This window comes from Spinacia oleracea, chromosome 5 (genome assembly GCF_020520425.1).
Source record: "Spinacia oleracea cultivar Varoflay chromosome 5, BTI_SOV_V1, whole genome shotgun sequence".
In the NCBI taxonomy this organism is placed as follows: Eukaryota; Viridiplantae; Streptophyta; class Magnoliopsida; order Caryophyllales; family Amaranthaceae; genus Spinacia; species Spinacia oleracea.
Genome location: NC_079491.1, coordinates 39,405,954 through 39,422,030, shown reverse-complemented (window position 1 = coordinate 39,422,030; position 16,077 = coordinate 39,405,954). Strand labels below are relative to the sequence as shown.

General features: G+C 34.4%; 3 protein-coding genes and 1 long non-coding RNA gene across 6 annotated transcripts; 1 reads left to right on the top strand and 3 right to left on the bottom strand.

Annotated features, from left to right (window-relative positions):
* Window positions 1–1,464: 1,464 nt before the first annotated feature.
* On the bottom strand, window positions 1,465–2,241 carry LOC110777646 (uncharacterized). Its single transcript, XM_021982238.2, has one exon. It carries the CDS (start codon window positions 1,999–2,001, stop codon window positions 1,603–1,605), a length of 399 nt encoding a protein of 132 aa, XP_021837930.2. The 5' UTR covers window positions 2,002–2,241; the 3' UTR covers window positions 1,465–1,602.
* A 4,016-nt stretch (window positions 2,242–6,257) lies between these two features.
* Window positions 6,258–7,280, bottom strand: LOC130461457 (uncharacterized). Its single transcript, XM_056829571.1, has one exon. It carries the CDS (start codon window positions 7,278–7,280, stop codon window positions 6,258–6,260), a length of 1,023 nt encoding a protein of 340 aa, XP_056685549.1.
* A 1,011-nt stretch (window positions 7,281–8,291) lies between these two features.
* LOC110777651 (uncharacterized) lies at window positions 8,292–10,192 on the top strand. Of its 3 annotated transcripts, none has more exons than XR_008921526.1 (5): window positions 8,292–8,896; window positions 8,969–9,050; window positions 9,170–9,450; window positions 9,545–9,605; window positions 9,694–10,192. It is a non-coding gene; the product is annotated as an uncharacterized lncRNA (long non-coding RNA). The 3 variants fall into 3 exon arrangements; XR_008921525.1 differs by having other exon boundaries at window positions 8,969–9,199; window positions 9,290–9,450; XR_008921524.1 differs by having other exon boundaries at window positions 8,969–9,450.
* Window positions 10,193–10,360: 168 nt separating this feature from the next.
* On the bottom strand, window positions 10,361–14,331 carry LOC110777647 (AT-hook motif nuclear-localized protein 7). The gene is made up of 5 exons (XM_021982239.2): window positions 13,637–14,331; window positions 11,727–11,794; window positions 11,474–11,605; window positions 11,065–11,226; window positions 10,361–10,911 (listed from the first exon to the last, which is right to left on the bottom strand). Exons 1-5 carry the CDS (start codon window positions 14,028–14,030, stop codon window positions 10,579–10,581), a joined length of 1,089 nt encoding a protein of 362 aa, XP_021837931.1. The 5' UTR covers window positions 14,031–14,331; the 3' UTR covers window positions 10,361–10,578.
* Window positions 14,332–16,077: the final 1,746 nt, after the last annotated feature.

The following is a 16,077-nucleotide window of genomic DNA, read 5'->3' as shown; positions in this document are numbered from 1 at the left end:
TCCTTATTATGAAATGGAGATCTGTATTTCAATAATACATAAATTCTTACTTTGTATAAAAAACAAGTAAAAGAGCTAAAATCTCCGAAAAATATATATTAATCGACGATTTCAAACAAACAACTAATTGTGCCCTAGTGTTAAACAAGTTCCTAGTGTTGCTTACTTTTAATGTGTTACGGAGCATATACTTCATAAATTGTTCACATTGTAAAAATTAAAAATAAATTGCATTAGATTTTTATTTTTATTTCGAAAAGATAATGAAAATCAATATCTAAATAGGTATTTGGTATTTGAATTTTCGGATCGGATATCTTATCCGAATTCAATTTTCGGATTGGATATCCAAAAAATCGGGTCAGATACGAATCAGATTATCGGATATTCGGATTTTCATATAATTTTGCTCAGCCATACTTACAGGGTTATTCATTGTTGCTACCTTACGCTTTGGGCCTTTATCAAAAGCAATTGTTGCTACCTTACCCTTTGGGCCTTTTGAGTGTTTTGATTCTTTCGACAAACCCTGTTGAGACTTGAGATGACTAGTTTTACCCTACTCTGTACTTGGTAGGCTATCCTTTTTATTTATTGACAATTTGATTTCAAGGGCATTCTTTTCGCCATATGAAATTAGGATGTATGTGAAATTATTAAATTTGATTTTAACGACATTTTTCACAGATAAAATCAGAATTTATCTGAACTTATTTGATCAGAATAATTTTAACTTTAATTAAAGCCGACCGAATCTGATTGAAATTTTTAACGTGATCAAATCGAAGTATAATGAAAAATCAATTTATAAGTCAGGATTGGAACTTATTACTCTGTAACATGTTTCAGATGTGAAACTTAGGCCCTGTTCGGCAAAATTAACGGTAGCGGGTAGCGGTTGAGTAGCGAGTAGCGGTGAATAATAGCGGGTAACGGTTAGCTGTCGAAGTAGCGGTAACTAATATGAGTGTTCGGTAAAAGTAGCGGTTGATATTATAAAAATAAAAATAAAAGCAAGAATATTATTTAAAACTTTATTATAAATTTGTCAAACGCTACCCGTTACCTTAAACGCTACTAATTTTAACGTTTGACAAAAGCTACTCAACCGCTACCTCAACCGCTAACCGCTAACCGCTACCTAAATCGCTACTTTATCAAACACTTACAGATTTTACAAGTAGCGTCTTGACTAGGTCAAAACGCTACCCGCTACCTCAAACGCTACCGCCGAACACGCCCTTAGTGATGCTTACAAATCGCACCAGAGTCGGAAACATTAGATCGTGTTATGTTATTTTAAAGTTATGATCATTTTAAAGTAATCATAACGTAGCTATGCAAAATTGGTTACGGAGACGGGAAAAAACAAAAAAAAGAAAACTACAAATTACAAGATAAGCAGTAAATTAAAAAAAAAAAAGAAAAAAAAAAAAGACAAAGTTGTTGGGCGCAAAACCAAAATAAGCAGTTACTACGTAATTAAAAGGCATAAGAAAAACAATTACATAATATCAGACACTAGTTGTGGTGATTACATTATATTATTATAAAGTCGTCGTCTCAATTCTAAAGGGTAGCAATTAACACCTTCTCTAATCTCTACTCTCTAGCCTGAGGCAGCTTAGCAACTTCCAGTTGACCCTTGATCCTCTCTTTGACCTCATGATCCAGCTCCTCTTCTTGATCAACATAATTAGGATCCCCTTTGTCGAGAACAAGGTCAGCTTCAAACTCATTCTCAACCTCAAGGTCAGGCCCTTCCCATGTATACTTACCCCCGTGTCCTTTCTTTGGAGGTGGCTTCTTCACCGATGCCCTGTTATCAGCAGAGTGACGCTCAAGGCGGTGGAGTCCCGTGTCTACGAGCTTCTTCTCGAGATGCTTCAGGGTGTCTTTATCGTGGGTGTGCACCTCTACTTTCTCCACCACTACTCTCCCTTCCTCGTCCCGGTGTTTTCCTCGGATTACCACTGACTCGTCCCCTCTTATTGTGTTCATCTTCGTATGCAATAATTTGGAACTACGGAGTATGACTTTGGGTTTGCAGACGCAGACGCAGACGCAGACGCAGACGCAGACGTTTTAATAGTGGGTTCACGATTAGATTGTAGAAAATGCTAGAACAACCTTAGGAATTAGGAATTAGGAATTAGGATTAGGATGAGAACAAGGCCCAAGTGGACACTTGTTACTAGAACGTTCTAAGCTTAACACGTGCTAGCTGGGACCTTTCTCCCTAATAAGCCTCCATTTCATCAATTTTGTACCTAAAACACCGCACTGCCCATGTGGACGAGTCCCTTAAAAAAAAAAAATATCTTAGCCCTCCATTTTTAAACTGTTAATCTGATCCACTTAAATTAATTTGAATGATAAAAATCCATATGTCCAAATCATGTCTAGAAAAGAACCAATTTATCTTGTCCAAGTTTATAAATATAAGGAGTTGTTAAATAATTTATCAGCAAATTAAGTTAAATAATAGTGTAAAATTATAATAGCAATAATACTATAAATTTGGATAACATTTATTTTATATTTTAATATTTTAATATTAATAATTGTAAATTTTTATTTAATTTTAATTCTAAAAAATCATACCAGATTAGAAAAAATAAGTTCAAATCATATTAGATCAGATCAGATCAGGAGAGATAAGGTGAACTAAACGGAAATTCTTCTTATCTCAACATTAATTTATAAAACGTACAATAGAGTACACCTTTTAATTTGGATCAAATAAAACGGTTACAGTTGTAAATAGTTCGGTTAAACGGGTTGTAAACAATTTGCATTGAATGTGTTACAGGTTATATACGGTTTGGCTTAAACGAGTTACAAGTTGTAGACGATTCGGATTAAACGGGCTATGAGTTGAAACAGACCGGTTGTAAACGATTTGGATCGATCGGGTTTTTCTTGGGTAGAAACGGTTTGGATTGAAACGGATTTCAGAACCTTTCGGTTCTGGTTGCGGCGGAACAGTTTGTTATCGGGTTAATATTTTCAGGTCGATTCGGGTTCGGGTTGAACATAATGGGATTAGGTTTCGAGTTTCATCTCTCGAGTTATTAACAATTTAGATTCTAAACAATCCGATTAAATCAATGGGTTCAACAGTTCGGGTTGAAAATTGACAACCGTTGCAAAGCACGACACGGAGCTAGTTAGGACGGATCGAGTAACTTACAGAGTACTACTCGTCCCTTGACGTCCCCGAGAAGATAGAAAGGCATGCATCATAAATCATAATACAGATCAGTCATCAGTCATCAGTCATCAGTCATCAGTCTAAACCAATTTACTAGAATTAGCTACAAGTCCGTATGCAGTCTCAGTCTCTCCCAATTCCAATACTAACTACTACGTACATTATTATTATTAAAAATGAATGAATTAATTAATAAATTAATCACTCTTAACTAGGTAACTCCTACTGGTTCTGGTTGTACCATATAAATGCATGCTTTTATCCCTTCGAATTTGCTACTCCTATCTAATCAGATAACTTAAGAAAATAAAATATCAACCTAGCTTGTTTTTTCTCCCTTGTTTAGTTGTCAAAATTATGGGATCCAACTCCTCTGATGACGGTGGTTACTATGATAATTACAGTGATAACAGCAGCGAGGATGACAATAAGGAAGAAGATCAAACACTTGAGCTTATGATAGAGAAGCTGAACCTTGGTCCTAAAAAGAACAAACTCATTGTGTTAAGCCTCAACGGGTTGCTTATTCACCGTGCTCACAAGAGCGACAACTCTAGCATTCCTGCTAATCGCTGCCCTGATGGAGTCTATAACAATGGCAACAAATTAGGTCTATTATTATTATCCAATTTTTATCTGTATAACAAAATTAAAAATTTCTAATCATTATAATCATACTAATAATTATTATTATGAAATTCTGTCTTGAGAGATTTGAGGTGGGTTTGTGGTCGTCTGCTCAAGAGTAAGTTTTATTTAAACATTGAGTTTTTTTTTTATACTATAAAGTTTTTTTTGTGTCTTTAACTTAATTAATACTTGTAACTTGTTTGCACATTGTCGTTACATCAGGCAAAATGTTGATGCTGTTCTGGATACCGCTTTTAAGGGTTTAAAGACAAGGTTTTTGTTCATCTGGGTGAGTCATAGTAATATTTTGTATTTACGTAATACTTTTGCACATTTAAATAAGGGGTAAACCGTAAAAGTAATAGACTAATTTAGATTTACTTTGACACAAAAGTTTTATTTAATTGTGTATTAGTATAATGTTGAATGGGTGATGAAAAAAATAGTAAGCTGTGTTGTCGCAATCTTACGTGTCAGATTCTAAATTGTACATATAGGCGTCAATATTTTTTCTATCAATACAATATTTTTACTATGAAAATATATAAATGAGGTAGTCGGTACAAATAGGAATTCAAATGGAGTATTTATTATATTTATAATAAATTAGAATATTAATATTTTTCTACATTTTTTGTAACATGTACTCCTTTCGTTTCTTTTTGTTTGTTACGTATTCCTTCTATGCTGTTTCACAATGTTTGTTACATGGGAGAATCTTTCCTTTTATAAACTTATTATACTATTATTTTTTGTGTCAAACTTTTAATTTTAATTGGTCCAATTTTTTCAACTTATTAAATTATCAATATTAGTGCTTTTTCATTATTGGTTCATTTTGATGAATAAAACAATCTTATTGATTGTTGTAGTGATGAGTGGATTGAGGTCTTACTTGAGTTTATTTTTTTAATAAAAAAGAAAAAGAATCTTTATTATATGTTAATTAATAAACGTGCAAAAGTCCAAACGTAACAAACAAAAAGAAACGGAGGGAGTATAATATTTTAGTTTCCAATTACGTTCATAAACATAAGCATGTCATGTCATCAATGTGACGCGACTTTTACGACCTTTATCAATTTTTATGTTGAAAATACGTACGTACGTGAGTTAATTATAGTTTGAATTAATTACTATGATTTCAACTGAAAAATAATTTGTAAATAGGACCAAGAACAATGCACTGATTCTGGATTCAAGACACTGGAGAACAAACGAAAGCCTTTGTTCTTTAAAGATTTGAGTAAACTTTGCTCACACCTTGCTAATTCTAGTCGAGGAGTGCCATTTTCTGAATCTAACATTTTGATGGTAGATGATGACCCTTGCAAAAGCCTTGTCAATCCGGTACGTAAACTTGAATTAATTTGTCATATGCCTACTCTCCCAATTGCAATTATAAAAAATCTAATTATTAATTTAATAATTTATGTTGTTTTGTTTTGGGGTTTTTGTAGTCACACACTGGAATTTTTCCGGAATCATATGATCCGAACAATGACGATGATAAAGGTTTAGGTGAGAGGTTACATTACTGGTTTAAATTACGTAAGTAATATCATAAATTTGATTGGGTTTATTTATCGATCAATTTGTTTTATTGACAAGTAGATCCAAATGAGGAACTAGGAGAGTACCTGAAAGGATTAGCAGATACGGAAGATGATGTTCCATCTTATGTGAAAGCAAACACTTATGGGCAGCCTGCTATAGGGCCAGATCATCCTAAATGGGACTTCTACTCCCGTGTTTGCCGCCGTCATCTGAAGAACAACTAGCTTAGCAGTACTTGTTCATCTTCGAAATCAATTGTTATGGAGAATGCCATTGCCGGCTACTTATTACTTTCTCAATAATAAGAGTTCAATTATAAATTGAATGTATTAGAATAAACCGGCCTGTTGGTTTATCGCTTTTTGCCAATAAACAATTTAACCTTTCAATTTATGATAATAATATGTTCTCTTTCAATGCTTAGCTTCAAATAAAAATATAAGACCCAGCTCTTCATCATGAAGGTAGTAAGGATTTAAATGTACCTGAATGTTAAAGGAGAGATTGGATGAGACGAGAAAAAAGAAAAAAACCAGATGTATACATAACACTGCAACCTATAAGATCAAAGAGGGTGAAAAAAGTCGTCATCTTTGATGCAAATGTGTCAGAATCTTAAGCTATAAGGGTGATTTGAAAATCGTCATCCAAGTCCCCAGTTAGAATCATTGTATTTGCTTCACAATTTCACATGCTAAATGTTAAAACTGGAGTTACACGCTGTTCTGGGAAAACTTTCATAGAATAGATCCGTGTAATTTTTTTTTTTTTTTTTTTTTTTTTTTTTTTTTGACAAGAGGACTAACAAAGCAACAACAACGCAAGAAAACAGAAAAAACAACAACAAAGAAAACAACTAAAACCGATGGTGCAAAAGATGGCGACGACGAGCCGAAGTAGCCAAAGTATGAGCTGGTTTAACCGCAGCACGAGGAACCTTGCGAATGGAAATCCTTGACAAGTCCTGAAGGAGTTCCCGAAGTTGGCAAACTAACCAAAAGACCTGAATTGGACACGAAGGGGTACCAGAAAGCAGAGCAACCACAGAGCTAGAGTCTGTATAAACCAAGATCCGAGAATACCCACGACAGATAGCCATTCGGACCCCCCAAAGACAAGCAGAGAGTTCAGCCTGAAGAGCGGAAGCCAAGACACAAGCTTGTGCTCCACCTCCCACATGAGCTGACGTGGAAGGATTCTGAAGGATCCAACCAAGGCCTCCCTCATTCGAAGAGGACATCCAAGCACCATCACAAATAACACAGATATCGAAAGCGGAAAAATCAGAAACAGCTGACGAAGGACAAACAGCAACAAAAGAAGCAGAACTCATAGCAGCCCCGAGGCATCGATGACGAACAACGGTACGCTGGTGAAGGGACCGCACCTCAGAGCAACGGCCTCGCCAGACATCCACAATAGCTATAAACGCTCCCGGATCCCAGACCACATTCCGAAACCGAGCACTGTTACGGAGCGACCAAATAGTCCATAACATAGAGAAAAACAGATCCAAGAGACCCACAGGAGCTAGAGAAAGATTATTAAGAAACTCAAGGCACCAGTGAACAAAGGACCCTGACAAACTTGACGGACAGAACGGACGAAGAGGCCCCAAGGACCAGAGATTAAGCAACAGCGGACAATCCCTAAACAAGTGAGAACTAACCTCCAAATCCTGATGACAAAGAGAACACAAAGGATCTACGGGCATGCCTCGATGACATAACAAAGAGGCAAGCGGTAACACATCACGCACCAGTTTCCAGAAAAAAATCTTAAACCGTGGAAGAACTTTCAATCCCCAGAAGTGTTTCCACCAGGAAGCAGACGGAATCGTAACCGAAGAGGCGGCATTGTGGTAATTGCTGAGAAGCATCGCATAAGCTGACCTAACTGAAAAAGATCCATCAAGGGAGAACTTCCAATAAAGGAAGTCATCCTCCAAAGAAGAAGGACGATCCAGGGCTAAAATTTGACTAGAGATAGAGTCGGGGAAAAGACGCCGCACTAAACCAACATTCCACGCGTAAGAACGCGGATCAAGTAAAGAGGAAACATGGGAAGGAAGATCCGTGTAATTTGCTTGGTTTCGTAAGACTAATAATCACAGCACAAAGACTATAAACATAATGATTAGATCAAAAGCATAAATAAGATGATACTCCCTCCGTCCCGGAATACTCGATCCGGTTTGACCGCCACAGAGTTTAAAGGACTTGAATTGACTTATTTAATTTAATAGGTAGTACGTAGTTGATAGTGGGGTATTATTTTAATGTAGTTAGTGGGAGGTGGGTTAAGCGGTGGGGTTGGGGGAGAGTAGGGGTTGAATTTTTAATTATTTTTTGTATGGAGTAAGGGGTAGGTTGGTTAATAGGGGTGGAGTGAGAAATAATATAATATTGTTAGAATATTTCCATTTTTAGAAACAAGTTAAGTATTAAGGGACGACCCGATAAGGAAAACAGGTCAAGTATTCCGGGACGGAGGGAGTAATAAAGAACATAATTAAACCGGAGGAAGGAAGAGGGAACGAAGATATTGACACCTCGATCCCTATCATTGGGAGGAATCTGTTGTGGAATTGGTATGAGTGCCGGAAAGGCCCACCCAAACAAGATATGGAGATTCTATCCTGGAACTATAGAAGGTTGCGTTGGGGTCAAGTACGGGTCCATGTTTGTTCGAGATATCATTTTCGATTTACGAAAAGCCTTCAGTGATAATTATTTTTAGATTTTAGAAACAGTCTTAAGGTACGATCTTCCCCGCTATGACTTTGGAGGTGTGACAGAATAAAATTATCTCAGGGTATAATTGTATAATTCTAATCACGTTAGGTTTCCTAATAAATCAGGATTATTGTAATACTATAAACATGAATAAAAAAATTGAAATCACGGTTTTATAATTAGATTGAGAAAACTTAGCATCGGTGCAGTAAATAATAACAATAACAAAAGCGTGGAAAGATAGAAACGGCAACCTCAAACCCAACTTGAGTTTTTTTTTTTTGATAACAAAAGGCGAGTTGAAGTTATAATAGATGCATGTACATGAGTAATGAGTTGCGGCATGCCGACATTGACTATATATCAAACGTCTCATCTTCTCCCTAAAAGTAAATAATTAAAGACCTTTTAACTACTCTTAGTCAAATAAATACGAAGTGTCGATCATAATTTTGATTTGTAGACCCTTTAACAATAATAAATAATAAATAATAAATAATAATAAAAATATAATAATGGCAGACGAAATTCCTTTGTCCTTGAGTGTGAACTTGAGTTGCTCCGAGGTTGATGGTGATAATGATAAGAAAGTAGAAATTGAAGTTGGGTTATCATCATTAAGTGTATCTCCTAAGAAGGAGAAGAAGCTGTTAGTTCTTGATTTGAATGGCTTGCTCATTCATGGTACTCACCGCGCCAATAAGTTTGATATCCCTCTCGATCAATCGCCGTCCTGATGCTGTCTATGGCCAACGCTTAGGTAGTACTCATTGTTATGATCAAATTTAGTTTGCGTTTTTTTTTTATTATTACAACTTTTTTTTGTCTACAGTTTATAAGAGGCCTTTCCTTGACGAGTTCTTGAAATTCTGCCTTGAGAGGTTTGAAGTAGGCATATGGTCTTCCGCGAAAGAGTATGTTATTCATCAATTCATGCATTATATATCTTTGAATTAATCTACTTTTACAAATGACAACTTAAGGTAATTTAATGAATGTCAACATTGATGGCATCTTTGACTGTGTTTTCAAGGAATTGAGGAGCAGCTTCTTGTTTGTTTGGGTAACTCATTACTGATGATTCTATCAAGTTATTTGAGTTTACTGTAATAGTTGGTTTAGTGTATTGATTTGTCGTTGATATTATATATAGGACCAAAAAAGATGTTCTGATTTTGGGTTTAAGGCATTAGGGAACAAATACAAACCACTTTTTTCAAAGAGCTCAACAAACTTTGGGAGACCTTGGCGCCTTTTAGAGAATCAAATACTTTGTTGATAGATGATGCACCTCACAAAAGCCTCCTTAATCCGGTAACTTTATCTTTATTTAATTGTCCGTTTGACTTATTTTTTAAGCAACTTAATTAATTTAGTTTTGTTGTTCTTGTTCTTGTTCTTGTTGCAGCCAAACACCGCCATATTTCCCAGGGTATATGATGCAGGAAATCTGAATGATGATTTTTTAGGTAAGAAAATAAATCAAGTTTACCAAATACTGGAGTACTAATTAAGAAGATTTAAGTGGTTAATTGATGGTGTGTATTTGTTTACAAGATCCAAAGAGGGGCCTGTGTTCCTATCTACAAGGGTTAGCAGATGCCGAGGATGTTCCATCATATGTCAAAGCAAATTGTTTCGGACAGCCTGCTATAGGACCCCAACACCCTAATTGGACCTTCTACTCCAAAGTTCTGCGTTGTGCCACGCCACCACTCATTAGTCATTACCCAACCAGGCTAATTTTGCAAACAACCTGAATAAACTATCAAAATGACTCTTAGGATAAATCTGCTGATATAAACTTTGCTATGTAACGCCTGTGTTTTGTGATTTCAGATACAAAATATTCCGTCTTATTATTCAGCGTCATGGATATGATGGCTATTATTATCATGTATATAAGTGTATAATCTCCAACTTGTGCAAAAAGTGTTGAAATAGTCAACAGAAAGGCCACCTCATAGTATTATTAGGTTGTTTTTTTGTTTACAAATGTTTACCAACCAATTCAATAAATCGACCATTAAGCTAGGTTATTCGTACGGAGTATTATTTATGTGCAAAGTAATCAACTTTGGGAGAAAAAACTCAGATGCGACTAACAAATTATTAACCCACACATCATTAGTTGTTCGAAAAGCCCATTGGAAACTGACAAAAGACCGATTACCAAGCTTAACCATAATGGAAACAGAAACCTGAAAAACTGGCAACTGATAGATGAACAAAGATCGAAAACCTTTCATTTTCAGCTACAGTAAGTGTAAAGTCAATTGGAGTTGATGCGATTGAATCATACAACAAACAAGTCTTCACTCTTCAGCTTAACAATGTATTTTATAGTTTCAGTCCATATATAAACCTTTTTCTGAAATCGACTACCAGAGTAAGAAAGGTGTCTCTAATAAAAAGAAAGAGAAGAGACCCAAAACCTCATACTCATACTCCAGGCACACACACATTGATATCGGGATAAATTTTCTGCTGTTGGGTTGGTTGCACTCCATTATTCCATTGTGGAGTATTATGTGAAGAGACTACATTTAGGTTATGCCCGTTCCCTATGCTTTCATCTGCCTGACTAAGACTTTGTAATGGCATTAGCTGTACATTTGGTGTGCCCATTTCATTACCTAGGGGAACAGACTGTAGGTTTGAAATTCCTGCAGGCATTGTATCAGGAAAAGCCTGGATAGAAATTGCAGCTGGGGATTCGCCATGTTGATGTTGCCTTCTCTTTTGAGCATAAGGAACAAAGCTTCCAATAACCAGCTAATAAAAATGGAAACATAAAACATCATCATCATGAGAGGGAGCGAGAGCGAGAGAGACAGAGAGAACCATGTGTAATGGAAGATGCAAATACAGTTATAGAGTTGAGAGTATTAGAATTAGTATTGCCTTAGATGATTGATTAGGGCTTACTTGAACAGGGCTTGCGGCAGTAATCCAGCCAGCAACATTGCCACCAACAACATGGCCATCAGGACCAGCTAATGAGATGCTTAGTCCACCATTCCTAGTTGTCACCCCGTTAGCTTCACTCCTTGTGTATGACCCGCTTAAAGACAATATCTCAAACCGCCCCTGTTCGTTGACATCAACCAAGTACCCTATTCAATTACTTGTGTTATTAAATAAAATCACTAAACATAATAAACATGATATTCAATCCAACTTTTAGGAACTCCTTTCAACAGCTTTGTTCTTGACGTGAAGATAGATAATTCCAACAGAATGCCGAGTTAATCATACATCACTATATTCTATATCTGATCAATAACAGATCAATTCAAGAGTACGGACTACGGACTAAAAGCGTTTCTACAAGTACCTCATATGTCAAGAGGCCACCAGAAGATCCTGGTTGGCGGATGGTAACGTTCGAGATGGAACCATTAGCGGAGAGGACGCAGACTCCTCGGGCCCCCTTGTGACCAACTGAATGTATTTTGGCCGCTACATCCTGCAATCCCACAGGGAAAACAACAATCTGTTACACCAACCAAATCCCAATTTCTGCTACAATTAGGTATAACAATTCAGGTGACAAAACTAACTAGTACAACAGGACATATAAGATATACCTCTCCAGTTTGTACTGTTATGACATGGGGTGTGAAGTCCACCCCTGCTGTATCTGCAAATATTCCACCTTCATTCACCACACAATCAAAAGGTCAACATTCTTACATCATTAATTCAGATAATTAAGCTCATAACTCACTAATGTGTTATGTCAAGTCGTGTTCGACGGTTCTTGTCCTATAAAAGGGGATTAGCAGATTAGGGAAATCTCAACATTACTTAACTAGACTCCGTTCACCTCGTTTTCACTTATTTCTTGCCTAATGATTAACAAAATACCAAGTACAATTTATAAGTTAAGATATATTTAAATTAGTTCATATTAGTTCAGTTAAAGATAAGTGAAAATCAGAAATAAAAAGCGCACATCTAATTAAACATGTCGTGGGATCCTGCTAAAATATAGAGTAATATATATTTGTTTGTCTAATATTATTCGTGGCATACGCCTCTATTTTATATTATAAACTAGATGTCCTATACTTTGTAGGATTCATAAGTCCTATAGACTTCTATCTCATATCATATAACATAACTCTAACTCATATGATCGATATTCTATCCTCTAGGATAACTACGTTATCCTCAACAGATCCGTTTCGGGTCGACCGGTTTCATTCAATCCGTGGACTATGGACCATAGTGCACAGTGAGCATGGTGCACCATGTGCATCAAAAGAACACATGCGCATAAACAAAAGAACATGACACTACGACAAAAGAACATGCGATATAATATTTCACTTTTTTGTTGTAAAAAATAACATATTATTTCACTATTTATTAAAAATATATATAAAAAAATATCTGCTCACTGTGCACTATGATCCACCTTCTAAATTACGGGTTTAATTATTGAGTTGTAAACTCTTCACAATAATTTTTTTTAAGTCCTATTCGTGTCTTGCTTTAAGATCTGTTTTAAAAATGAAAGATATTTTTGTGAAAGCTTTTATACTTCGTATTCTTTTTTATTTTGAGATTTTAATTGTTTCCAAGTCTCAACAAACCCATGAAAGTTAAAACGAAATTCCTGCTTTCTAGATTCCAAAATCAGGATAATAGTATGATATTCACGGTCAAAGACTGCAATTACAACGGATTTCAAGAATTGAATCAATGAATTAGTACTATTATTTAATTACTTATTTAAAACGATATTTTATCTACTTTCTAAACATATAAGACCGTATTTGATTTAGTGGTCCAAACAAACGTATAATAGGGGAGTCATATGCGGTGTATTTTTGTACTGTGTTGTCAAAAAAAAACTAAAATACTCTAGTAGTTGATAGTGGGGTATTATTTTAATGTAATTAGTGGGAGGTGGATTAAGAGGTGGGGTTGGGGGAGAGTAGGGGTTGATTTTTAATTATTTTTTGTATGGAGTAGGGGGTAGGTGGGTTAATAGGGGTGGAGTGAGAAATAATATAATATTGTTAGAATATTTCCATTTTTAGAAACAGGTCAAGTATTAAGGGACGGCCCGATAAGGAAAACAGGTCAAGTATTCCGGGACGGAGGGAGTATATACTCCATAGTACGAAGTACTTTCATATATGACTCTAGCTATTTATATTTATCACAATCAATAATCGATAGTCTTTTGATTTGATCATAAAAAGTGAAGGAAATGTAACTTATTAATCCAATTTCAATTTCAATTTCAATTTCGTTTACATATCGGTCAAGCAAACAGGACAAAATCTGACTATGAGTCAAAAAAATAAATTTCAAAAGATGCAGAATTAATTACTAGAGAGTAATTAGAGATTTTAACCCCAAACAATAAATTAATCAGGTAAAGAAAAAATTTCAATAAAACAAGAATTCACCTTTTAATTTATTTTTCCACCAATTAGAAAAGCTCATAAAAATCAAAAACAAAAAGAGAAAATAGAGAGCTCACCTACGGAAGCAAATTGGTTCCAGTTATTTTGAGAAGAAGCTTTTCCCCGCCCTCTCTTCGGCCCATTATCTGATGCAAACGACGGCGTAAGAGTAAAACCCGGCGGCGGAGACATAGCTTCCGAATGCGGCGACGAGATCCTTCTTCCGGCAGCGGAGGCATACGAAGGATTCAAGTTACCATGAGCGTCATACTTTCTAGGCCTCCCTCTCTTCTTCTTTAACCCCACTGAATTTCCAGCACCACTTGCAAGCGCAATCACTGCACCGTTAAAATTTCCTTCACCGGAAACTGCATCCGGCGGTGCAGAAATAACGCCGGCACTCATGGAAATTGGTGAACCGCTTTCGGTGTTTTCCGGAGACCCTGAAATGGGGCTCTCTCTCTCCTCCATTTTTTAATAAATAAATTTTTAGGATTTTGAAATTTAAGGCAATGAAAATGAAAAAAATAATTATTAATGAAAGAGAGGAGAATACGGTGGTTGAAGGAGGAAGATGTGACGCAGGTTGGCGGAGGAGGAGATTTGAAGTTTGAATACAAATGGTGAGAGAGTGGCGCCACAACTATGAAAGGAAGAACGTTTTCTCTCTTTCTTTATTTTGCTTTTTTTCCCCGACTTTTATTTTTTCTAATTATCACTTCGTATTTTTTTTACTAGTGAGACTCTGAGAGATTGAGAGGCAGTTCGGCAAATGATAAATTAAGATGTGCAAAATATTGTAATTTATAGTAATTATAGAGTACTAGGTAATTAAATGACTTTTTCCTATTAAACTCTTTTTATGGATATAGAATATTATTTAGTAATCATAAAATCCTTTTTAAAATGTAGAAATATGATAGTGGTTATTGGTTTATTTACTTCTAGAATTGGTTGGAAAAGGGATATACTTCAATGATTTTTTTTATTGAAATTATGAGAGATAAATCAAGTAATTGGATAGCGCAAATTTTTGGCTATACCCGGGTACAGCCAAAGCTGGCTGTACCTCCATCCAAAACGATGTCGTTTTGTGTTGTTTAAAATGAACATTAATATACTGGTACAAAAATGAACATTTAATATTTCGAAAATGAACATTTATTTATTTATTTGGAATGAACATTTACTATTTTGGAAATGAACATTTATTTATTTATTTGGAAATAAACTACAAAAATGAACATTTACTATTTCGGAAATGAACATTTATTTATTTATTTGGAATGAACATTTACTATTTTGGAAATGAACATTTATTTATTTATTTATTGGGAAATAAACAATATAGACGCTTGTAAAAACATAAAAGACCAATGAAGTGAACAATTTCATTATGAACATTAACCATATATTTATTATGAACAAACAAATAAACAAGAAATGACAAATAATTCAACAAAAAAGAACAAACAATATAAAAAAGAACATAAAATTCCAGAAAAAAGAACAGCCAATACTAAAATTATGAACAATTTTATGATGAATTTTAAAGTCAACATGAAAGAACAAACAATACAACAAGAAAGAAAAAATACTGGTACAAAAATGAACATTTACTATTTCGGAAATGAACATTTATTTATTTATTTGGAATGAACATTTACTATTTTGGAAATGAACATTTATTTATTTATTTGGAAATAAACTACAAAAATGAACATTTACTATTTCGGAAATGAACATTTACTATTTCGGAATTGAACATTTATTTATTTATTTGGAATGAACATTTACTATTTTGAAAATGAACATTTATTTATTTATTTGGAAATAAACAATATAGGCGCTTGTAAAAACATAAAAGACCAATGAAGTGAAAAATTTCATTATGAACATTAACCATATATTTATTGTGAACAAACAAATAAACAAGAAAAAATAAATAATTCAACAAAAAAGAACAAACAATATAAAAAAGAACATAAAATTCCAGAAAAAAGAACAAACAATACAACAATTATGAACAATTTTATGATGAATTTTAAAGCCAACATGAAAGAACAAACAATACAACAATAAGTTTGATGAATGAATTTAAAAAAACAACAAGAAAGAACAAACTGTACAACAAGAAAGAACAAACAATACAAGAAGAAAGAGTAAAAGATTAATGAAGAGTTTAATTATGAACATTAACGTACCATATGATTATTATAAACAAACAAATAAACAAGAAAGAACAAACAATATAAAAAAGAACATAAAATTCAAAGAACAAACAATACAAAAAGAAAGAATAAAAGATTAATGAAGAGTTTAATTATGAACATTAACCATATGATTATTATAAACAAACAAATAAACAAGAAAGAACAAACAATATAAAAAGAACATAAAATTCCAGAAGAAAGAACAAAAAATACGACAATTATGAAAATTTGATGATGAATTTAAAAAACAACATGAAAGAACAAACAGTACAACAAGAAAGAACAAACAGTACAATAAGAATGAA